General features: G+C 58.1%; 1 protein-coding gene across 1 annotated transcript in view; it reads left to right on the top strand.

Moving 5' to 3' along the window:
* The window catches only part of SRRM3 (serine/arginine repetitive matrix 3), a gene marked incomplete at its 5' end in the record, with an annotated part of 33029 nt that extends 11011 nt beyond the window's left edge, over positions 1-22018 (top strand). The window contains 12 exons of the mRNA XM_082645852.1: positions 4546-4674; positions 4777-4857; positions 5347-5376; positions 5835-5897; positions 6027-6062; positions 7936-7986; positions 8582-8686; positions 9027-9204; positions 18756-19126; positions 19651-19875; positions 19956-20093; positions 21701-22018. Coding sequence (XP_082501978.1) covers positions 4546-4674; positions 4777-4857; positions 5347-5376; positions 5835-5897; positions 6027-6062; positions 7936-7986; positions 8582-8686; positions 9027-9204; positions 18756-19126; positions 19651-19875; positions 19956-20093; positions 21701-21914 — 1621 coding nt within the window. The 3' untranslated portion in view covers positions 21915-22018. The remainder of the gene's footprint in view (positions 1-4545; positions 4675-4776; positions 4858-5346; positions 5377-5834; positions 5898-6026; positions 6063-7935; positions 7987-8581; positions 8687-9026; positions 9205-18755; positions 19127-19650; positions 19876-19955; positions 20094-21700) is intronic.
* Positions 22019-24453: the final 2435 nt, after the last annotated feature.

Raw genomic sequence — 24453 nt, 5'->3', positions numbered from 1 at the left:
ATCATACTGCGGTGTTCTGGGTGTGATCCCATAGATGGTAGGAGCCAGTGGAAGGCTTTAGAGAGGTGTGATGTGGTCAGACAGGTGTTTAGGGGCTTTCTCCTTTGGCAGATGGATCAGATGGGTAAAACTACAAGAACAGTGGGGCAGCTGGCACTCTAATCTGGCAGAGAAGTGATGGAGAGTGTGGTCCCAGAGACACTGAGAGAGGACATGCTTTTGTCTGGAAACTGATTCATGTGGGGAGTCCTATTTTGCCCCAGAAAACTTCTGTGGTTCCCCACCCTCCAGGCAATCAAATTTGGATTCCCTGGCCTGGCACTCAAGGCTCTCCACACTCTAGACCCAGCCTGGCTTCCCACTCCCGGTATCACTCGGTAGCCAGCCCGACCTGCTGGCAGCTCGCAGCCACATCCTGCACGTTCTCACTTCCACGCCTCTGCTCATCCTAGGCCCTCAGCCGGAAACACCCTTGTGCACGGGTTCGAATATATCCCATCATTCAAGGCTGCCTCTAAAAACCACTTTATTCCTGGGATAAAAGTAAAATCTTCTCCTCTTTGGGATATATACAATGTTTTCTTTACTTCTATGTCTGTTATCAGTTCTTTGTTCTTTTTTTCACTTTAATAGACAACCTTTAAGAATAGTTTTCATCACTATTAATGCACATCTCATATATGGACATAAGATTATATTGCATCTTGGTTTGTAAGAGCACAGAACCATTAAAGTTTACTCCGGATACTTTTAAAAAAAAGAATAATTGTTTTCATAGTTATGTAATATAACAAAATGTTCGGGAGAGAGGGTTTCTGGAAAACAATATTCATATGCTACTTCCTAAAACAATGAGCAAATGCCAGTGTTTTTTTTTTTTCCATGTGTCTAATTTTATACATAGTGTGACCTCTCCATGGCTCATATTTTTGCTATGAGGATATCAATGATGATACCCACATCAGAGGCTTGTTGAGTATTAAATGACTGAATGAGATAAATATATGTAAAGTGTTCAGAACAGCATGGCGGCACCTGCCTTAGATTAGTATCATATGCACCTGTCATATTTTTGCCCTGTGCTATGAGGAGCTACAGGAGAGGCCCTTGTTCCTGCCACCCCTGCCCCCTCCCCCCGGCCCCAAGCAGGCCTGGCACACAGGCTGAGTGAGTGAACCGAGAGGGCAGCCCCTTTGCCTGGAATCCTCCTCCTCTTCTGTCTGGATTCATTCATCTGTCAATTGGCCATTAGGCTCCTGGCAAATGGGAAACAGGACCAGTTAATTAGCGAAACTGCTGTCAGGGGGAAGAGCGTGTGACTGGCAGTCTCTTCCCGGGTCGGAGCCCTTCCTGGGAAGCCTGTCCAACAGGTGTTCCCTGCGGTGCTGGGTTCAACCTCGATTTGCCCTTGGTCCCTCTGCAGTGGACTCCAGCTGGGCTTACTTTGGTCAGCTCTGTGGGGTTCAGTTCGTTCGGTCACAGGGGAAGAACACCTCCCCTGCCTATTCCACCGTCGTGGTGAGGAGTAAACTAACTAACAAATGTGAACTTAAGAGCAGGAAACGCTAAACAAATCTAGAATTCAGTGCGCACACCCACAACTGTGTCTACAGAGCAGGGAGGGGACGGCTGAGCTAACATCCACAGCAGGGAAGCCCAGCCAGCAGAGTCGAGGGCCGTCCTGTTTGCACCTGAATTCTCAAAGCCAATTGCATAGGTGAACTTACGTTCTTAATCAAAGGTCCCCCAAAACAGGACATGTTCCTTTCCCTCTCTGGGCCTCAGTTTTCTCATCTATGAAGTGGGGGTGTGCAAATTTCTCTAAATCAGGAATTGGTTCTGAGTGGGATTTGAACTGTGGAGAGCCATCTAAACATTAGAGAACATTCTTATTAGTGATATTATCAGCCAGGAAGGTCAGGACAGGAGAACCCAGTGTTCTAGCCCTGGGAGAGCCTGCAAAGTGGACATAATGGTACCAGCTGCATAAAACTAGCAAGAGAGGCCTCAGAATAGGCCCATTTATACCCCTGGAACTGCCAGGAAAAGTCTTACCAGAAGGTTCTGAAACTTTGTGCATCTCCCTGAGCCTGGGTCTCCCCACGCCTGTCTTCCAGTGCTCCCAGCAGACAAGATCGACCTCCCAGAAAGGACTGGAAAGTGAGAGAGGCCAAATGATAAGGTCCCAGGGAGGGAGGATGGGGCAGAGGGGAGGGAGCTCTGTCCCTGGGACAGAGGTAGAAAGGAAAGATGCTCTAGGGGTGCAGCCAGCAGAATGAGGAGGGCCCAGCGAGGGCCTGTATTCAGTGGCTAGCCCGCCTCGGATATTAGGAGGCAAGGAAGGATTCCTGCAGAAGGCAGGGCCCAAACTGAGCTGTTTTAGTTTGTAAATAACCTTCATCATTTTTGTGTTAGGATAAACGGAAGCTCCCTCCTCCCACTGGCTCACCCACACGATGTTTGTGGTGCCCTTCAGCTTTGCTAAAGACTGCGTTTTATGTGTCAGGCGTTTGTATGGCTGAGGGCTGTGTGGGGGCAATGGGACCTGGGACAGGCCCAGGAGTTGGAGATTTCAGGGACAGGAAGTAGGAGGCCACTGGCTTCAGGAAGAGGAGCACCGGGAAGAGCAGAGAGGTTTGAATGAAGGGCTGTGCGGGTGTTTGGTTCTGCAGGGTCAGGGGAATGACATGAGCCTCCATCACCCCAGAAACATCTCCCATCACACCTGTGTGAGTTCTAGGCTGCCAGGGCCAGGATAGTGTTTGGGGTCCAAATGACATTCTTGACACGAGCCTCAAGGCTAGCTAACCCTGTCAGATATGGGTTACATTCTTTTTTTTTCAAATACAAAACTCAGTCTTCAAAGGGCTTCTTAGTGGGTGCTCTGCTGGAGATTTGTTCCTGAAGATTCTTTCACCTTGTAGCTGTGATCTACCTTCCTTGCTCTGTTTCTCTTTCATGTGTCAAAACCGCTTTTCTCCCTGGAAGAGGAGACGTTGGTGTGTGAGTGTCTGACAGAGGTCCCTCCACCTAGCAATGGTGACCGTGTGTGCAGGACAACAGTCGCGGGCCAGGCCTCATGTCAGGAGCTTCATAGAATCTTACTTAATCCTCTCCTCAAAGCTGGGATATTCTTTCCCTCGTTGTATAGATAAGGAGCTGCAGGCTCAGTGAGCGTGGTCATGCCTGAATTCAGACCTGTCTGTGTGAATCCAAAGCTTATGTCACGTCTTTAATGCTCTGCCATCCAAGCCCTGGCCTCCCTCCCTCAGGGCAGGAAAAAGATGAGCCTGGTGAAACCAGGGCTGAGCCTCCATCTGGGAGGGGCACTGTCTAAGCCAGCACGGAATGAAAAATGGAAGATGGGGGGGGCATCACCCTGGAGCTGGGCCTTTGGAGGGTTATTTCCCGGCGTGTTCAATAAAAAACAAAGTTACACAGCATCTGGGACCTCAGTGAACTGTCCCAACAGCGCTGTAACGTAATTAGCGTTCTCATCTTGGAGAAGAGGCTCAGAGAGGGAGCATGACCGGCACTGGGTCACACAGTGACTCAGGGACAGCACATAATGAGGGCACATCTGCAGCTTCAAAGTTCCTGCTCTTGCCTTAAGCCCAGAGGCCTTTAGGAAAAATCTCCACTCTTCCAAGTGCCCGCAGGGAGCAAACATCTGTGGCAGAAGATGGCTGGGGGCTCCTAAGCCGGTAGTAGGGACAAGATGACGCGGTCCCTGCTGAGTGAAGCGGAGAGCTCGGCAAGATGGATGGGGAGCATCGGGGGCGGGCAGAGTGCAGAGGCCTGTGCCGACTGCCACTGGGCAGTGATTGATGACAGCCTGGCAGCGGGAGAATTGCCGCCAGACCTCCGGAGGCTGCAGAGAGGAGGGCGAGGAGAGGCTATGAATATTTCAGAGATGCAGCAGGGGCTGGAAGGAGGCACTCCGGCAGGGGAGGGGGCTCAGGGACCGCGGGATTAAGGACGGACAGATATCAGAGAGGGGGCAGCTAAGAAAGGGGCAAGGGGCTCTCTGAGAAAGCGGGGCTCAGTGAGGGAAAAGGGGAGCTGGGGAGGGGACGGGGCCTCTGGAATAGGATGCTGGGGTTAAGGCTGCAAGGATCAGTGAAAGGGGCTCAACGAGGGAAGAGGGGGCTCAGTGGGGGGGACTGGGGCGCATTGAATGGGACTGAGGGACAAAGAATCAGTGTCGGGAGGGGCCTCGGCGAGGGGAGGGGCCTCACTAAGGAGGAGGGGTCTCCCAGAGGGTGAGAACTTAGAAGGAGGAGGGCTAAGTGAGGGGGTAGGGCTCCGTACTCTTCTTTCTCTTTTGCAAAATATGGCATCGTTGAGGCTGGGGCCCTGTAAGGGAGGCTCCCGGTCGGGTTCCCCAGGTCCCCGCCTGACCCTCTAAAGGTCGAGGCCCCAGACCCGGGTGCCGGAGCATTCCGACCCTGCCGCCCGGCCAGGCCCCGGTGCGCCGCGCGGAGAAAGGGGCCGCCGGAAGGCCGGGCCCCGGTGGTGGGTGCTGAGCGTCCCTGTCGCCGGCAGCGTGGCGGAGACCCCGCGGCTGATCGAGGGCACCGAGCCGGACCTGGAGTACGCGCCCTTCGACGAGGACGACGGCCCGGTGGACTGCGACTGCCCGGCCGCCTGCTACCGAGGGCACCGGGGGTACAGGTCAGCGCCCGCCTTGGCGGGGGGTGGGGGGTGGGGGCCGATGGGGCCACCCCTCCCCCCTCACCTCTGCCCCACCCCCACCCCCCGCCCCTTCTCACCCAGGACCAAGCACTGGTCCAGCAGCTCGGCGTCGCCCCCTCCCAAGAAGAAGAAGAAAAAGAAAGGCGGCCACCGGAGAAGCCGGTAAGAGCTGCCACCGGCCAGCGGGGACGGGAGGAGAACGGTGGGGCCCCCAGGTGCCCATCCCTCGGCTGGCAAGGCGCCAACGCCTCACTGTGGGCCCCCGCCCCTCGCTGAACCCCTCTGCCCTTACTGAATCCCTCCCCCTCACTGCGCTGCCCCCCCAAGAGCCCCTCCCCTTCACCAGGCCCCTCCCCCCACTGAGTACCCACCCCCATCACTGGCACTCACCTGCCCAAGAACTGGACACACTGGCCCAGACCCCCCTGCCTCGGTCCACCTGCTCTTCATCTCCCAGCACCCTCCCCAGGGGTCCTGCCTCCACCACCAGCTTGAGTGGCCAGGGGAGGAGGGGTTTGGCTGGTGTCATCTGTGGTTCCCCATCTCTATGTGCCTTCTCCCCTGTGCTAAGTGAGACCCTGGCCAATGTCTGGGGCCCCAGCTAACCCCGCCTAATTGTCTGTCTCCCCTTCTTTCTCCCCCGGCCCTCAGCAAAAAGAGGAGACTGGACTCCGAGTGCAGGTCAGTAATGAAGGCGGGTCAGCGATGGACAGGCTGGGCCTGGAGAGGATGTCTGTGGGTGGGAGAGAGTCCAAGGCCATCCCCCAGAGGCTGGAGACCTGCCACCTCAGGGCCTGGACTCTGGACAGGGCCAACATGCCAGCTTTTCCCCACAGAGGCCAGAAATTCCATCATTGGAGCCTCTAACCTTTGGGTTTGAAACAGTCCTCCCTCACAATGCCCAGAAGGCTGGAAAGGTGACAGGGGACAATACAGGCAGCTCCATCAACTACCCTTAGGGACCTTGTGGACCCTCAGGGCCTCGGTTCATTCTGTACAATGGCAGTTGGCTTCAAGCCCTGGAATCCCCTTTCCAGCTTGGAGGCCCCAGGCGCCCGGGGTTCCCCAGCCATTTCCACCGCCCCTCATCCCAGAGCCCCAGTTCACTAGAACCCCCACCACCACCACTGTGTCCGCAGCTGTGGGAGCTCCTCACCCCTGCGCAAGAGGAAGAAGAATGTGAAGAAACACCGCCGAGACAGGTACCCTCAGCCTCCCCTGGGGCCTCCTCTCACTTCCGCCTCCCCACCCCCGCCATGACCAATGCTGTGCAGATCCCATCCTCAGGCCACCCCAGGCATGCTCAAGAGAACCCTTTTATGGCCCTACAGGTCTGATTCTGGGTCCCGGAGGAAGAGACGGCACAGGTGAGCGGCGCCCTTTGGAGGCGGGACAGGAGGATGTGGACAGAGGCCAGGGCCCCCCTGCAGGGACCGAGGAAGCCATGATGGGAGGGGTGTTGCGAGGGTCCTGTCCTGCTCCATCTTCCCACTCCAGGGACTCCTCCCCAGAGCCAGACAGGGGACTGGAGGGTGGGGGCGGAGGAGGAAGGCCAGCTGCAACCCTTGCTTGCCCCATGAGTCAGCCTTGCCTTGGGGGCCCCAAGAATTTCCAGACAACACAGTATACTGGTCCAGTGTGCAAGGGGTGCAGCCGTGGAGATGCCAGTTGGGAAGGCAGAAGCATCAGGACCCCAAGTTTGCAGGGAAAGGGCATGACAGGCAGAAGGACGTTCTTGAGCTAGGAAGGCTCAGTGGATAGGAGACGCAGTGAGCGGGCTATGCCTACAGGTGGAGTTTCTGGGGGACAGGTATCAGCCCCCAACAAGCCTGACTGCCAGACTATGAAGCCTCCACTCAGGTGGGGCTGGAAGCCAGCAGGGGGCTCTGAGCAGGACAGTGACTTGTTCAGGATGGATTGCAGAGGGGAGAGGAGGTGTAAGGCCGGAACCCAGGCAGAGGTAGGGGTGTGGAAAGTAGTAGAAAACTCGGCATGGAGGAAAGGACGATGTGGGGCAGTCACATCCCCACTGTTGGCGTTGGAGCCAGACCCCCTCCCAGCAGCCCTGGGGAGGGGCAGAGTCCCTGGTCCCATTCCCACAGTGAGAATTTGCCCACGGCCACTTGCAAGGTGGGGGAGGAGCCTAAACAAACACCTCCTCCTGTCCCTCCAATTTCCCGTCTCTCCCCCTTGTAGCCCCCTCCGGTCCTTCAGGGTCAGTGTGGGCCCCTACTGCCCTCCAGTGGTCACCAACCGCTTGCACAGATCCTCTGTCCCGCTCCCATCAGTCCTGGGAAAGACCTAGAGGTGAGCTAGGGCCAGACCAGCTCCAGAGGGGGAGACTGAGGCCCAAAGCAGGCAGCATGAGTTCTAGAACCCAAACCTCTGGACTCCTGGGCCTGCCCCCCACCCAACTCTGCTCTTGTGTGAAACACATTCTGGTGTTTCTTAGCATCACCTCATTTTTTGGTCAGAAGGAGGCATCTGTTCAGGACTAGAAGGATTGAGCAGGAATCTGGTGGCATCAGGGAGAGTGAGGCTGAGAGACCTACAGGGGTGAGACCTTATTAGAAGCCTGATCAGAAACTTCCCAGTCCATTTGTCAAAGGCAGAAGGAGCTGGGCTGTGGGGCTTGCCCCAGAGAGCTGGATGAGATGAGATGGGGTTTGAGCAACCCCAAAGCAGGAAGATCATCATGTCCAAGGGAAAGCATTTCTTTCCTAAACCCCTGGTGAAGTGGCCTAAGGCTGGGCCACAGTCTGAGGGGACAGAGAGGCAGGAGGCCTGGACCCTGCCCTAGAGAGCCCCATCTGAGGGAACCTGGGGCACAGGGGACGCAAATGAGGTGTGGAGGGGCCACCCCCACCATGGTAACTCATCAGAGGGGCCTATCCCAAGACCAATGCCAGAAGGAAAGGGCAGGTCACCCCTCCTTCTGGGGCCACAGCCACATCTCCTATGGCACTGCCAGAGGGAACAGCAGTTGGGGCCCAGGCAGGAGGTGATCCAGGCCAGGACTTAGAGGAGAAGGAGGGAATAAGGCCTGGCAGAGTAAAAGAGACAAAAGCAGTGGGGTGGGGTGGGCAAGCCCACGCCAGCCAGGGAGTCTCAGGTACAAGCGAGGAACACACCTCAGATCCACACCTGGACACAGCCAGCTCCAGAGCTCGAAGGCCCCGCCCTCCCCCAGCCAGCTCAGGGCTCAGGCTGTGCTGTCACAGTAGCCTCTGCTTTCTGTAGATCTCGAAGCCCCAAGAGCAAAAGAAAAGAAAAGAACAAAGAAAGGAAGAGGTGAGTACCCTCCACCCCTCTCCAGCCCCTCAGCCCACTCCCCTTCTCCGCCCCCCACCCCCAGAAAACCTGGCCTTCTAGAATCACAGAATCAGGCCCTTGAAGATAGCTCATGTTGTCCCCGCTGCCCAGAAGGAAAAATTCAGACCCAGAGAGGAAGCCAAGAGCCCCCATGAGTCGGTGGCAGAGCTGGAACTGGAACCCAGACCTGTGGCCTCCCAGGCCAGGGTCCTTTCAAGTTCAGTCCTTGTGACTCCCCTGCATCACCCCCCCCCCGCCACATCCCAGTCACAAGAACACCAACTGAGGGGCGAGTGAGGTCTTGGGGGGCTGGGACTGTCTACAGAAAAGGATGGCTTTTTCCTAATTCTGACAAATGACCACATGGACTAGCTCTGTGCCCAGCATGGGCAGGGTTTGTGTTATTTTTGTATGAGGCTATTTTTGTAAGAGACTATTGTGGGGGGCTAGGGGGGAGACTATGGGGTCAGCAGCGGGGGGCAGGGAGGTCAGCAGAGGCTTCCATCAGGCCTTCACAGGGATCCCCCCTGGGGAGGTAGGGCAGAACTTGAGTACAGCCTGATTTCTTTCCCAGGCCACATGCAGAGTCCCCAGGCCGGAGGTCCCATCGCCACAGCAGCGGCAGCTCCCACAGTCCCTCACTGTCCTCCCGTTACAGTGATTCCAGATCACCCAGCAGGTAGGCCCCGGGCCACTGGGAGCGCTCAGGTGTGGTTGAGCTCCCTTTCCGCTGGAGGGAGGGGACCTGCAGTTTAAACACTCCCCCATCCCCAGGGCTGGGGAGCGGGGCTGACAGACAGCAGCTCAGCAGCGGGTAGAAATTTACCAGGGCTGCCCATGCCCAATGGCGCCCCAGACCCTGAATGGAAACCGAAGCAGTGTGAGGGCTGGGGCTTTGCTCTCTCCATGCCAGGGTTCCCCGGCGCAGTGGGGGGACGGGGGTGGGGGTAGGGCTACCTTTCGAGCCTGGCACCGGCCGCTTGCACACGGGGCGTCCCAAGCCGGCTCCCCCCATGTAGGCTGAGTCCCAAGCACCGAGACGACGGGCGGAAGACGGGCAGCCAGCGGTCCAGCGGGAGCCGGTCTCCTTCCCCGTCCGGCGGCAGCGGATGGGGGTCACCCCAGCAGAACGGCGGCAGCAGGCAGCGGAGCGGAGCTCACGGGGGCCGCCCCGGCTCGGCGCACAGCTCGCTCGATGTACGTACGCTTGGCTTTGCAGAGGGTTCCCGCGCCGCGCGGGCTGCGCCGAGCTGGGTCGGGGCGGAGCTGGGTCGGGCCGGGTCGCCGCGGGGCAGGGGCCAGTGAGTGCGTCACGGGGGCGGGGCCGGCCGCTCCCCCTTCCCAGGCGCCCTCCCCGCACCCGAGCGGCCAGGAATGCTGGTGTCAGGGTGAGGGGCGCGTGCACCCTTGGCCTTGGCAAACTGAAGGCCAGAAAAGGTTGACTACAGGGGCGCTCAGCCAGTTGGGTAAAGAACTGGAAAGGAAACAAGGCCTCCTGCCTCCCTTCCCCCAGGCATATTGGGGTGGGAGGGAGCATGGACATTGGCAGGAGTCCCAATCGGGAACAGGATTCAAGGTCAGGACCTCCCTGGGGCATCACTTGGGTCCTGAGCCTCCCTCTCCCCACAAAGTCCTTTACCCCCCTGGAAAGCCCGCCCTCCCTCAAGCCCCTCATAGCCCCTCTCCCAGATCCCTCCCCCATCTCAGTCCCCTTGCTGCCACAGAGCTGCATTTCTAAAGTCCCTGCTCCAAGGAAAATCTGTCCCTTCCCGGGCACTGCCCACACTTGGACAGGTGTCTCAAACCTGTGGGCTCCACTTCCCATGGCCCATCCTTCCTAAGGCATCTCCCAGCGCACTCACTGCTCCCTCAGAGATACTGTCCCCCCGCCCCCAGGAGGCGAGTAAACTCCTGGAGACCCACAGGCAGGTGTGGTGGCCGTAGGAGCTGGCGGAGCCTTTCCCAGGTAGATGAGCTGGACCAGGGTGGGAGGCTCTCCCAGGCCCCGGAGGCGGGGGAGGCCCACATCCCCTTTTGTCAGTGTTAGAGTCCAGGGTAGAGTCCCCTCAGGGAGAGGGGACTTCAGTGCTGGCAGGGGCACTGGATGGGCACAGGGGAATGGGGGTGAGCAGGCCTGCAGGTGCCCCCCCCAGACCTCCAGTCTGCCCCAGGAGCCTCAGCAGGAAGGGGGGAGTCTGCCCCTCCCCAGACCTCAGGTCTCAGCAGCAAACATGTACGTGTTGGTCAGTTTCATTTTGATTTCTGGCTGTTTCCTTTCACTCCCTTTCTTTTCTCAAACACCCTTACTCTCAAGGCCTCAGGGAGGAAAGTCAAGGGCAGCTGACAAAAAGCTCTGAGTCTCAAGATCAATTTTTGTTTAACGACATTACCTGTCTTGAGACTGCCCCACCTGGACAGGGTGCCAGGCACCCTAGCTCCAAGGGACCTCGTTGGGCCACATGCGGAGGATCCCTCCCATATCCCTGGACCTGTCTTAGGAGTGGGAGAGGGCTCACAGAGGTAGCTGAGGGTGGCTCGGACAGGGACTGGTGCCACACGCCACAGAGATGATGCCCAATCTGAGCAAACCTAGAAGACATCGTCCCCGACCCCAACCCCATGGGCACAGAGCCGGAAGAGCACAATGCCCCAAACACCTTCTCGTGGGAACTCCACATCCTCTGAGAGGCACAGAAATGCAGGTTCTCTCGATCAGGGCCCTCCCCCCACAACCCGCCTCTGCCCTGGAGGCCTGAGCAGTACCCACCAAGGACCCAGGGCCTGCACAGACAAAATGACCTAGCGACTAAGTAAACCGCAGGAGAGAGCAGCCAGGGAAGGCGGCCTAGCTTCTGGCCTCAGGGAGGAAGCCTCAGCAGCCATCTTGTCTCCCTCCCAAAAAATGGGACCAAATTTGGCATCGCCCTGGGAGTTTTCTAGAAGACAGCACTTGGTTACTCTTCTCACAAAGCATGCTCCCCAAATCCTCTCCTTACCCTTTGGGCCCTAAGAGGTCTGGGACTTCAGAACATCCCAGGCCTCTCACCCTCACCTGATCCCCTCTTGGCCTGCAGATCCTTTCTGAGGAGCAAAATGAGACTAGTTCTCATTCCAGGGAGGTGAGATAGGGGCTGGGGTCACAGACTTGGCCATTAACCAAAAATGTCTTTGGGAAAAAGTACTGGAGGGTGGGGTGGTATTCTTGGACGCTACCATTAAAAAAAGAAAAAGAGAGAGAGAAACAAATGGGAAAAGAAAAAGCTCACCGTTTTTTAACCCCGTCTATGTTTTTGTTTGTTTTTTTTAGCCTCCCATTTGAAACGTGGTAATATTGTGATTCCATTTCTTGTTTAGCCGGAAGGGAAGAGGGTGGGGAAGTTTATGTAACTTTTCCTGTTATTTTGTTTCTGTTTGTATTTCCCTTTTTTTTTCTTTCTTTTCTTTTCTTTTTTTTCCCCTTTTGTAACGTACAGAAATGCAAAGTACCTCTGTTTTTTGTTTTTTCTATCATCTATGTTGTTCTAGAATTTTGCTTTTGTGTGTGTTACTGTGGGAACTTCTCCTCCTAATGCAGAGATGGTTTTTGAATCTCAAGTGAACATTAGTCATATACATGTCTCTCTCTATTTTTTTTCCTTTGTAATCAGAATTTAAAAGGGAAGATAACTTTAAAAACACGACTCCCACACCAATAGCTCCTGCCAAATCTTCGGCAGCAGCCAGCCCTCTCCTCAACACCGGGGCATGAGCTGGGACTGCTTCAGCTTTTAAATTAACAAAAGTGGTGCAGATGGTGCTTCTGTGTCTCAGTCTATGAGGAACCTTGGAGAGAAGCTGGGAGACCCAGGGAAGGGGAGAGACTTGTCCCAGTTCACCCAGGTTGCTTCCCAGAGCCCTGAGCTTCCTCAGTTCCATCTAGAATAAGATGGCTGCTCAGCCCCTTCCTGCCAGGTCTCAGACCCTTGGGAGGCCCCAGAGGAGGGAGCTGAAGGCACCTGATATAGTTGAACTCAGGTGAGGGCTTCAAAGCCAGATATTCCCAGGCAAGAGAAAAAGCCCATCCTGGGCTTGAGACTGAGGCCAGCGGGGTGCTATCTCCCAACACATCTCGTAGATGTCCCATCCCAGGCCAGGGCTGAGCCCCAAAGGGATTTCTGCGTTCTGCTGCTTACTGCTGTCTGTGGCTCAGAGAGGTCAAGTGACAAGCTCGAGGTCACACAGCTTTTTAGAGGTAGATCCCAAGATGTGGGAGAGTTGTCAATAGAAAACACACTCCAGGAGCCCTGAGCAAGGGGAGGAGGACGTGGGAGGTGGCTGCTGATTGTCTCAGCTCCTAGGTTCCCCCTGAGGACCCCGCCAGATGTCAAGGGCACGATCCCAACTCTCCCGATTCTACACGATTGCTGCCTCAGAGACCCAGGGAGCCCTGCGCCCTCACAGTTCACACACGTGTAGGGAAATAAATAGTGAGGCACAGAAAAGAAAGGGAGTGGCTCAAAGTCACACAACGTGGGACGGAAGAGTAAGATGACCTCACAGGACAAGTCCTTCCATCCCGTCTCACCTGCCTCCCCCGCCACCCCAAGAACACAGACTGGTGCTATCTTCGCCCTCCCAGCACGTAGGCCAGAAAGGCTGTGCAGGGTTTGCACCTGCTTGGCTGCACCTGCCCGTAGCATCTGAAGTGTTGAAGGAAGCCTCATTGTTTGGTGAGGATGGCAGAGGAGGTTCCCGAGCAAGGCCCCCCCGGGCTCTCTCTGGTGGCTGCCTTGGGCTCAAATCTCATCACTTAATGGGGAGCCTAGAATGACCCCAAGAAGAGGTGCCCGTGACTCTCCCTGACCTGCCTCATCCCAGCCTCCCCCCTCCCGACCCCCAGGAAAGAGCAGTGACCACGGCTGCGGTGGGGCAGTCAGGATAGGAAGGGACATCTTGGCATTTCTTCCAGGATGAAGCCAGAAGACAGGAGGGATAAATTTTGCTAAAATGATGCTGAAGCCAGGGGGAAAGGGGAGTTGACTTGAGGCTGAGCCAATCCTCCAAATTCAATCTGTGGTTGCCTTCCCTTTTAAATGCATGATTCCCTTTCACCCCATCTGTCCAGTCTGATAGCCCTTGTTTAAACAGCTTTTCTCTCTTCTGTCTGGGTCCACCTTCCCCTCTGTCTTCCTGCCTCTCTCTTTGTTTCCTTCTGCCTCTGTTTCTTTGTTTCTCTGTTGTCTGTCTGTCTCTCTCCCCGTGTCTCTCTGTCTCTTCCTGGCCATCTCTCTCCCCTGACTTGGGCCTCTCGCCCCCTGCTGCCAGCCCCTCCTTCACCCATGCTGTGGTTCTGTTTCCATCAGCTGCTTCCTGCATGCCCTCTGGAGGTTTTCTGTTGTTTGAAGGTTAAGGAAAGGTTGGCTCTTGGAGCCTGTGGGTTTAAAAAAAAAAAAAGAAGCAAACAGAAATGGCTGGGCAGGAGCCCCCTCCCATCCCGGGGACTAGACCGAAAGCCGCATGGCTGCCCTGTGCTGATTCAGAGGGGGAGCGCAGCTTAGAGACACTGTCTTACCCCGATTCTGCATTCCCTATGCGGAGACCTTCTTTTCTTTTTTATTATTGCATTCCCGTCCCTGACCACTGAGAAGGTAGGTATCCCGGCTCCGCTGTGCGCCGCTCCCATCTCCAGATAAGCCCCGCCACTCTGCTTGGTTTGAATGTGATTTTCTTTCTCTCTCAATCTCTCAATCTCGCTCTGGTTGGTTTTCTCCCCCTCCCTTTTTCTTTCTTTATTTTAACGACTACTCATTTGTAACTTGCATTTTCTCCAAATGAGCTACAAAGCTGTGTTTCCTGGTTTGTCGTTTAGTTTTCTTGACTTTTCCTGACAACTTTTCTGGTTCATTCTTCCCCCCTTTTCCACCTTCCCCTTCTCCTTCTTCTTCCTCTCCATCCCCGCCCCCATCCCCCAAGCCTCCCTCACGCCCTCTCTTTCTCATTTTGTTGTCCGAATGCATTTCTGTGTGGTTTAGCATTCCGAGTTTGTGTTCCCTTCCTGAGCTGTATGCTGCGGTGAAGCCAGTTTGATTTCTATTGTCTGGAGTAGCCGCTAAGCCCCTCACCCTCACGCCTGCCAGTCCCCGGGGGCCACCTTGGGCAATAAGCGATGGTGGAAGGGCCTATGCTGGGCCTCTTGGCCTCCAGATCTTGGAAGAAGTTCTGGCTGAGGTCAGGCCTGACGAAAGAGTTCTGTCCTACCTTCCAGGGCCTGCTGGGCTCCCACGGTCCTGCCCTGGTGGCAGGTGCAGCAGCTGGTACCTGCACTGAACCTCACCGCTCCATCTTTTGGGCGTAATGGTAGTTGAACTTCAGGGGTGATGTGAGCTGGCCAGGAACAGGTACCGGATGTAGATGACCTACTTAGCAAAGTCTCTGTGGGGGCAACTTGAGAGATGGAGGGGATGCTCAGCTCTCCCACCCCCCTGCCTGGACCACAACCCAACCCAGTCAGGGGCTCCCTCAGTCCCCCAGCATCCTTCCATCTTCCAAATGTGGGCTAAATGTGGTGCCTCAGTGCAGATGATCCAGAAGGGACAGTCAGTAGGGGCCAGGGTCCCTCAAGATATTGATGGAGAACCAGGCCTGGATCCTGAGACTTGTGACTCCCAGCCCAGTGCTCATGCAGCCACACTGAGGATACACATTAGGAGTAGGTCCTCAGGGGCCCCATCTCCCCGTCCTTGCCCTTTAAACTGTTCCCTGCCCCACCTGGGAGCCGCTGCAGAAGTTTGACACCCCAACCCTTGTGAGGCCTCAGTGGGCCTCCATCCTCAGCTTTGAAAAGAGAAAGCCTGGCTCTTCCTCCTCTCCTCCCCCCATGCTGGTCCCAGGGGCAGGTCCTGGGGCACTTACCCACCAGAGCATCCCTCATCCCTGGGTGGTGCTGGAGGGCAGACGAGGAAGTTGTTCAGGGAGGGAGAAAGTGCCGCTGGTCGGACGGAGGAGACTCCGTCCCAGCCTGACGCGGGAGTGGAGGCCTCGCCTTCAAGGAGTACCTGATGTGACCAGGGCCCCCAAAATAGGATTTTCAGATGCTGAGTTAGAGGGAGTGGCTGTTCCAGATGCTCACTTGTTCTTGTCCTTAAGGATACCAGGATTGGACAAGCACCCTGTCCCTTGCTTCTCTTATCTTTCCCCTCAAAAATGTCTTATGTAAGCAAAAGATGTCAGGTAGCAGGTGGTACTAAAGAGCAGAGGGGCTCCTGGGAGCAGGGCTCAGAGGCATGCGAGGTCCTTCATTCACTCACTCACTCATTCATTCATACATGCACACACTAGGCCAGCACATGCTGGCACTCCTCCATACCAGGCCCCATCTTGGTGTCCATGCCAGGGGAGAGGCAGGCAGGCCTGGGTTCACAGCCCCCGCCTGTCAGGCTGGAGGACTGATGAAGATCACTCAGAACGATGAGAGGGAAGAGCTGAACCGTGGATGGGGAGCTCCTGCTGGCCACGGTAGCCCCAGCCCTGGCACAGCCTGGCAGAGTCCATACTAAGGGAAGGAACCAGGGTCTGTGGGATCATAGAGGAGAGCACCCGACTCAGGGTGAGGATCAGGAGAGGCTTCCTGGAGGTGGTGACCTCTTGCTAGGGTAGGGGGGTGATAGGCATTAGCCAGGGGAAAGAGGCAAGAGGGACAATAGTCACAAAGAACAGGCTTCTGGGGACGTTTGGAGGTCCCTGGCCACCACAGTCCTGTCCGTCCATGAAGTTACGTGGTGTCTGGACTTGGATCTCCCTCAATTCCTGGGAAGAATGAGACCCAAGCTGGGGAAGAGCCTCACCTGCTGGCAGGATCACAGTGACTCTTTCTCCAGGGCTTCTGGAGGGATGGGTGGGTAAGGCTGAGATTGGCTCTAGAAGTCTCCCCAGGGAGGTGCTATCTGCCACCCTACCCAACCTAGCCTTCCTCCCATCCTCCTCCATCCTGGCACTTGGGAGATACCCATGGGGCCCCAGGCCTTCCTGCTCTGCTCTGACCCTATTCATCTGTAGGGGGACCATGAGTAAGAGTTGTCCTCTGAAAAGAACCTCTCAGCCCCTATACAGGCCCACCTAGCAGAGACCCAGCTATCCCCCACTTTACCAATGGGGAAACTGAGGCTCCCAGAGTTGGTCACTTCCTTAAGGTTTCACGGCAAACTCACATCAGAGCTAATCCCAGCGTGTTCCACTTTGCCAATTACTATCATCTGGGGCTCTGACAGCCATTTGGCTTGAAGGAGGTGAGAGGGAAGTGGGGAAGAGCTTGGACTTCAAGACATGCTAGGCAGGAAGCATCTGGCTCAGCACAGGGAGTCTGGCCCAGGGGCTTGGGTCTCAGTGCTTAGGATCCTGGAGACTTCTTTCTCATTTGCCTCCTCTGGAGGGAAAAGGATGCTGGATGACAGAACCTAGTTCTGGGGGCTTGGGCGCCGTGAGGCACTGGCCACCTGCTGGGGTGGAAGGGGTTATGTGTTAGGGAAGACGAGTGTCTCCTGGTCTACTGAGAATGGATTGCCATTTCAGAGGGGCCGTGGCGGAACAGCCCAGCATCCGTCTCTCCTAGCAGAGGTGAGCTGGTGATCAGGAAGGTCAGAGTGCTCAAGGGGCACCTCGGTACCCAGTGATATCCGTTCTGCCTACCTATGTCTGCCCCTGCCCTAAACAGAAGGCTCTCCCAGGTCTTCATGGCCCATTTGGCTCTGGACAGCTGCTCTCCCTGCTATGGCTGGTGTTCATTGGCTGCTGCAGCCACCAATCGTGAGCTAGCTGTGCCCTGCCCCAGAGGGAGCTGACTTCTTCATCTAGGGATTCAGGCTTAGCACAGAGAGGTCTTAACGCCGCACCCCCACCCCCTCCAGGAAGCACCCAGGGCCATGCCAAGGAAGCCACGCTCCTTCCAGTCCCTGGCAACAAGGTGCTCTGAGGCATGGCAGCTGGTTTTGCTCTCTACTCCAAAAAGGCTGCCAAAAGAGCTTGACCCCGACCCTGCCCCTTTCCTAGGACTCCCTGGTTTGGCCCTGGCCCTTGCAAGGGCATTTCTTCCTCAGCAAACCGCACTGAGGCCCTACTAGATGCCAAGTTCTGTAATAAAAACTGAGGCTACAAAGCTGAATCCAACAGCACATTGGCCCTGGAGGTGCTCAAAGTCAAGTTGGTGCTGGTGATTGGGGGGTGGGGAGGGATGGGGGACAGAGTTACAGACAGACAAGTGCAATCAACTGTTACTGGATGGAAGCCTAAGGACAGGAGGAAGGGTCAGTTCTGTGGAGGGTGGGGGATGGAGAGGGTGGTCAGGGAATCCTGGAATATTTGCTCTGGAAGGGACATCTAGAAGCAAAGCCTGACCGTCTCATTTTGTGGATGGGGAAACTAAGGCCCAGACTAGGGAAGTGACTTGGCCAGGGTCACTCAGTGAGATTGTGGCAGGCTCTCAGACCCCTGCTTCCCGGCCAGGGCCCTTTTGAAGGTACCAGGTGCCCTTTCTGGTTTTCTGTAGCCCGATGCTTGTGTCCTGACTCCACTTTTGGAAAAACATTCGACATCTCTATCCAGTGGTCACCCAAGAGGTGCCTGCTCAGGCCCGAGGAGCCAGGCACTGCTAATCCTTCCTCCAGAGGTGGCATGGCCTCCTCTTGGCCTAGAATGGGGTGGTTGCGTTTTTCTCTCTCTCTCTCTATCTCTCTTGCATTTTTGTGAATCTAATGATGAACTTACGCTACCACGCTTTTCCCTTCTCTTACACATCTTACCTACTAAAGGAGGAAGTGCCACTTTATTGGTAAGTGGACGTTAACCAAGAGGGACTTAAAAAATCAGAACTTAAAAAAAAAAAAGAAAAAGAAAGAAAAAGAAAAGAGAGAAACAGAAAGACAGTCGGGTGCTACTGACAGCTCCACAGATCTCTGCAGGGCCGGAAAACAAAGAAAGAAAAAATGTTAACAGAAAAATGTCAGTTCCCCAGGAGTTCAGACATTGTTTTTGATTTCGGTATCTAATGACATTTGTGGATTTTGTTTTTTATTTCGTTTTTCCTCCCTTTCTTCGGTTCAGTTTTGAGTTCAGTTGTCCCGCCTCGCCCCCACCCCCATCTGTGTGCCGTGTGCCCCCTCCATCCCCTCACCCACCCCCAAGCGCTGGGCGGCCTGGCCTGGTGGGCTGGCCCTGGCCCGGCCTCCCGGTGCCCGCCCTCTCTCTTCTCTCTGCCGGGATCCTCCGTCCCGTCGAGGGGGGGGGCAATGCCAGCCCCCGTGCCCGTCCTGGATTCCCCCTCCCTGACAGCCCACCCCCACCCCCCACCGCTCCGTCCCTCTTGTGTTTTGCATGCCGAGAACCTTGCATGAGCTGCACTGTTGAGGCCAGAAGGTGGACACTCAGGAGAGGCAGAGGCAGGGCAGGCGCGGGGAACCGTGTGTGCGATGTTCCGGGACTGGCAGCCCCCGGCCTGGGCCCGGTGAAAGCCCCCTCTCCTTCTCTCCCCCTACCCCGCCCGCCCGCTCTCTCCCCCTCGGCCTCTCGCTCCTTCTCTGGATCTGTCCTCTCTCTCTGTCTCCTCTCTGTCTCTCTGCTTCTCTAACCTCTCCCCGTCTCTTTCCTCTCGGCTCTGCCTCTGCCTCTCCCCCTCTGGATTCTCCATATCCTCTGTCTCTCCGTCTCTGCCCGCCTCTGTCGCCCTCTCCGTCCCCTCTCCACCCCCTACGTGCCCTCTCTGCCTCTCTCCCCGTCAGAAGCCCAGCTCGCCCTCGCCCAGGGCCCGCGACCAGGCGGAGGCCGGCGTAGCCACGCCGCCCGCGCGGGGGAAGGAGAGCCCGAGCCCGCGCTCGGTGCCGTCGTCGCAGGGCAAAGGAGGCCGCGCGGCCAGCGGGGCGGCCAGGCGGCGGCGGCGGCGGCGGCGGAGGCGGAGGCGGAGGCGGCGGCGCTCGCGGTCCTCGGCGTCCGCGCCCCGCCACAGGGGCCGCCGACGCGCCCGTCCCACGCCGCCCCGGGGCTCGTCGCGCTCGCTCAGCAGGGCCCGCTCCAGCAGCGACTCGGACGGCGGAGCCCCCGGCCCCGGGCCCGAGCCCGGCTCCGAGCGAGGTCACGGCGGGCACGGGAAACGGTGAGCGGGCTCGGCCCCTGGGACCCGCCCCGGGCTCCCCACCCCGCCCCCTCGCCCTACCGAGCCCTCTCCCCTCCCCGGTCATACCCCGTCCCGGCGCACTGAGCTCCCCACCACTGACCCCTCTCCCCGCAGCGGACCTGTCCACCCGCCCCCGCGCTAAGATCCAGATCCTCCTCCCACAACAGAGCACCCTCCTCCCGTAATCGCCCCCCACCCCCATGATCACTCTCCCTCGACAGCACGGAACAGCTTCTTCCTCACTGATTCCTCTCCCCCCACCAGAGCCCCCTTCCTTCCTCCGGGAACCTCTCCCCGACCCCCAACACAACAACCTCCTCGTCCGCACTAACCCCATAGAACCCCTTCCCCTCCTGAGTCCTTTCCCCCCCAGGGCGCCCACTCACTCTCTCCCTAAGTGAGCCACCTTCCCTGTCACCGGGCCCCCCTCCGCCCTCACCTCCCCTGCCCGGGGCCCACTGTCTCCCAGCTGAGCCCCACCTGTCGCCGTGCCCCTCCTCCAGGGCCAAGGAGCGGCCCCCGCGCGCCCGGCCCGCCAGCACCTCCCCGTCCCCGGGCGCGCACGGCAGGCACGGCGGCCCGGAGGGGAAGAGCTCGTCGCGCAGCCCGGGCCCGCGCCCCCGCTCGTGGAGCTCCAGCCGCTCGCCCTCCAAATCCCGCTCGCGCTCCACGGAGAAGAGGGCCCGCAGCCCCAGCCGCTCGCCGTCGCCCAAGAAAACCGTGGGCCGGTAAGTGCGGGCCCAGGGGTGGCGGCGGGGCCGGCCGGGGCTGCCGGGCCGCGTCGCTCATCTCGGGCCGGGCCCCGCAGGGACAAGGACGGCGAGGGCCGCGCGAGGCACGCCGAGGCCGAGGCCGCCCGCGCCCGGCGCCGCTCCCGCAGCTACTCGCCCATCCGCAAGCGGCGCCGGGACTCGCCCAGCTTCATGGAGCCGCGGCGCATCACCAGGTACGGAGGGGTCGGGGCCGGGCCGCGGGGACCTTGGGGGTCCTCGACCAACCGCACCTGGTGCGGGGAGGGGAGGGCGCCGAAGGAGAGAAGGTGAGGGTTGGGAGAGGGAAGAGGGCGCTCAGGCTAGGACTGAGGTGCTGGGGAGGGGTTGGGACCCGACAGGCAGAGGTGCAGGCTCACTGCCTGGGAGGGGAGCCTCCAGAAGGGAAGCGTCCTGAGGGCCATGGAGGGGAGGGGCCCGTTCTGGGGTCTGGGTACAGCAGCAGGCAAGGAGTTCAGCTCTGGAAGATTCCAGCCATCCCTCTTGGAGCCCCTCCCTCCTCCTTCCCTCCCCACATTCATCTCCTGGCAATGATGTGTCCTTTTCTCCTTCATCTCAAGGTCCAGCCTGCTGAGTGGCCTGTGGCCAGCCTGGGGGCCGGGTGGACCCCCTCTCCACAGGCTGCAGGGGAGATGCCCATGTGAGCTGACTGGCTCTGTTCGGCTGTCTGTCTGCCTCTCCTTTTCTCACTAAGCTCTCTGCTCACTTCCCAGTCCCCTGGGGAATTTGGAGGAGGGGGCACTGGCAGTCTGGTCTCTGGGGCAGCTGTGAGGGGAACCGGTCCCTCCCACTTTGCCCACACAGTCTGCCGGGACTGGAGGGTCTGGGCCTGGGTCTCCAGGTGAGATGATGGTCTGCATTTGTGGAAATCACCCTGCGGCCTTAGATCCCCGACATGGGGTAGAGGGCCACAGGCAAAATTCTGAGCCCAGCTCTGCCCTGGCCTTGCTGGGCAGCCATGGGAGATCAGTGTGCCTCTCCGGGCCTCAGTTCTCACATCAGAGCTAGAGGCCAAGCTGCCAGGCTTGGGACAACCCCCTCCAGATACCCCCATAAGCAGGGGGTCCTAAGACAGCCTCCACACCTTCCACCTGGCACCCCCTTCAGCCCCTCCCAGGCTGCCTCCTCCTCCCACTAACATACACCTGTTTTCTTCCTCAGAATTAACCCCACGCAATGGGGCATTGTCGCCCCCTTAACTCTGTTTTCTTTTCTCTGGGTCACAGTCTCCTGGCTTCAAACTAACTCTGGGCCAGCGGGAGGTAGCTGAGTGAGGAGTGGGGGCCGGCAGGCCTGGGCCAGGGCCTTGGGCATGGGCAGCAGTGGCCAGGGGGCTCCTTTTGTTCCCTCTGAGTGACCTGAGAACCAATATCCTCCATCCTGTGGCGAACAAAGAAGCAGGAATGGGCCATATTCACAAACCCTCCTATGCACAGAAGCCACTGCTTAGCTTGGCTGATGTGAGTTGTCTACACTTAAAAATTGCATTTATTCAACAAATTTTTATTGAGCACCTACTCCGGTCAAGCAGAGACTTGGTCCCCTTTTCCTGCAGACAAGTGAGGAAAAACAAAGTGATCAACATGAAATTGGACCACTGCATGTCCAGTCTTGCTGGAGCAGGGGTGGAGGTGGGGAGAATTCCAAGGTCAAGGCTCAGGGGAAACTGAAGCAGGGAAGCCCTGGCCACTGCTGGGGAGGGGCTCAGGGCCTGAGTGAGGGCCCAGGACTGGCACAGCTCAGGGCCTTGGCTGGCCTGTAATCAGCTCTTCCCTCCCGGCAGTGCCCGAAAGCGTCCCATCCCCTACTACCGGCCCAGCCCCTCGTCCTCCTCCAGCTGCCTGAGCAGCGACTACTCAAGCCGGAGCCCCAGCCCGGGCCACAGCCATGGAAGCTACAGCAGCCGCAGTCGGACCCGCAGCCGCACTCGCAGCCCTTCCCGGACCCCCAGTCCCAGCTACCACAGCCGAAGCAGCTCAGAGAGTGGGGGCTTCTGAGCCCAGCAGACCCAGTTTCATGCCCCCTGGCACAGGGAGAGGCGAGGGGTCAGGACCCAGGAGCCGCAGGGGCCCTGCACCCCACTGCTACAAAGAGGTCTCGGGTCCAGGGAAGACCTTGAGGGCGGGGGCCCTGAAGACAAAGAGGATCTGGATTCTGCTGCTTCTAGAGGGCCCCCGCCCTCACCTCCTGCTCGCCCACCATGGCCAGGGAACAAAGAGCCGTTTCGAACACAGGGATCACCCTGCCCCGCTTCCTGCTTGATGCCAGCTCACCAGCCTGGGGACCTCAGCTCAGTGGACCCAGGGACACCTTTGACGGTGCCAGACCTGGGAGCCTCCCCTGCCACTCCATAGGACCCTCAGCTCCTCTCTACCACTGGGCGGACACGGAGATGGGACAGCAAGCCGGAGCTAAGTTAGACAGGAGGAAGAATGGCCTAACCCTTGGTGCACCACCATCCAGGCTGAGGAACCACTTCCTTCGAGCCGGCTGCAGGAGGACCCTGGCTGAGGGCTGGAGGCTGGCCCCAAAGCCTCCCCAGACCCTTCCCCTGGCCCAGGAGTGCCCAGACTGGGTGGGCCCCTAAGCCCCAGCCTGAGGGGCCAGGGAGCTCACCCTTGGTCGCACCTCTCCAGGCCAGGCTCTCCCCTCCAGCCCTCGCCCCATGCCCTGGGCCAAGGCCACGCCAGCCAGGCCTTCTGCATGACGAGAGGTGGGATATACAGACCACAGCTGCATCTGACCCTGAGATCAAAAGGGGTTCGGGTCAGGAGGTGGAAGGGAGAAAGGGTAGACAGAGGAGGAGCCTGTGAGGGGAAGAGCAATGCAGTCGGCTGACTGAGCGGCCTCGGGGAGCCCCAGTGCGCCCAGTGGCTGGGACCTGGGCCGGATGGCAGCAGGCCTAGGGTCACGTGCCCTTTGGGGCTGCCCAGCAGACCCAGTTTCATGCCCCCTGGCACAGGGAGAGGCGAGGGGTCAGGACCCAGGAGCCGCAGGGGCCCTGCACCCCACTGCTACAAAGAGGTCTCGGGTCCAGGGAAGACCTTGAGGGCGGGGGCCCTGAAGACAAAGAGGATCTGGATTCTGCTGCAGGAGCAGGGAGCCAAAGGGAGCACTTCCTCCTCCTCTTCCAGAGAGGGGCGCTACACCCCTTCAAAGAAAGGGTACAATCTAGACTGAGGGCCTTGGCCTGGGGCATGGATGGGGAAGCAGCGGCCCCCAGCCCTCTACTGCTGCTCCCAGCCCCCTCCTCCTGGGGCCCTCAGGGATCTCACGAAGTCTTCCTTGGCCCAACAGGGCAGATGCCCTGGGCTCCGGTGGGGGGAGGGGTCTGGGGTCTGGTCCGGGTTCCCCCTCTTTGTTTCCTCCTCCTTCTCCGCGGTGCGGATAAAAATTGGACTCTAATAAACACTTGGTGCCCGGATGGCAGGTGGTGAGACCAGGCCTCTGTGGATTTGGGTACCTGGGGAGTGTGGGGAAGGCAGAGGGTCCTGGGGTCCTTGCGTCTGAGAAATGAGAGGGACTCAGACTTCTCAGGATCAGGAGAAGAGCTGGCACCAAGGGACCAGGACCCAGCACGTCCACCTCGTGTGTCCACGCGTGAGTCTGTGGAGCCTGCAGCTTGGTGGGGAGAAAAACAGGGACCCAGAAAGGCCTTCTTCCTAGCCGGGATGCCCTGTGGGCTTTGAATAACCCCATTCCGCCCAACGCCCAGACACCCGGCATTGCTTCAGCAGTGAACAGGGGATAGGACAGGCCCATGTGCAGGACCCTCCATAGCGGTGGAGTGTTCAGAACCGCTGGAACACAGCGCAGAGCAACACTGGCTGTGAATCCAGGCTCCACGCCGGGCTGTGAGGAAGCTGAAAGGGGATGTTGTCCTGAGAGTGCTCGGCACAGGGCCTGCCATAGAGCGAGTCATAAGTGGCCACTTAAAAGAAAACACCATGTGTCCAGCCCCGGATGGGTGCTAGGATGGGGATTGGAAAGGGAGAGCTTGGTGTGGGTTTTTTTTAATAGCTACTCACACTGTATTTCTTTCCTTTTTTTTTTTTTTTGCGGTACGTGGTCCCCTCACTGCTGTGGCCTCTCCCGTTGCAGAGCACAGGCTCTGGACGTGCAGGCTCAGCGGCCATGGCTCACGGGCCCAGCCGCTCCACGACACGTGGGATCTTCCCGGACCGGGGGCACGAACCCACGTCCCCTGCATCGGCAGGCGGACTCCCAACCACTGTGCCACCGGGGAAGCCCTGAATTTCTTTCTTTTATAGAGACCTAAACAAATGCATACACTCTCCTCTTCCTCCTCCTCATCTTCCTTCTCCTTTTCTTTTAGTGATAGATTTTAACCTTGCTTTGAATCAGCTGCTCTTTGGGAATCTGATGGAAGTTGGGAACCCTTTCCTCGGAAGAATGTGCACACGCCCACCATCTGCAGGCAACTTCAGACCTCACAGGCACTCTGCAATCCTTTAGGGCTCCACAGGTCAAGAACCCTGGCCCACCTCTGCTGAGAGGGCAGCAGACATGGCCACG

Source organism: Mesoplodon mirus (genome assembly GCF_964341445.2).
Source record: "Mesoplodon mirus genome assembly, chromosome: 15".
NCBI classification, from domain to species: domain Eukaryota; kingdom Metazoa; phylum Chordata; class Mammalia; order Artiodactyla; family Ziphiidae; genus Mesoplodon; species Mesoplodon mirus.
Note: the sequence above shows the minus strand (reverse complement) of the source record. Positions and strands in the feature narration are given on the sequence as shown.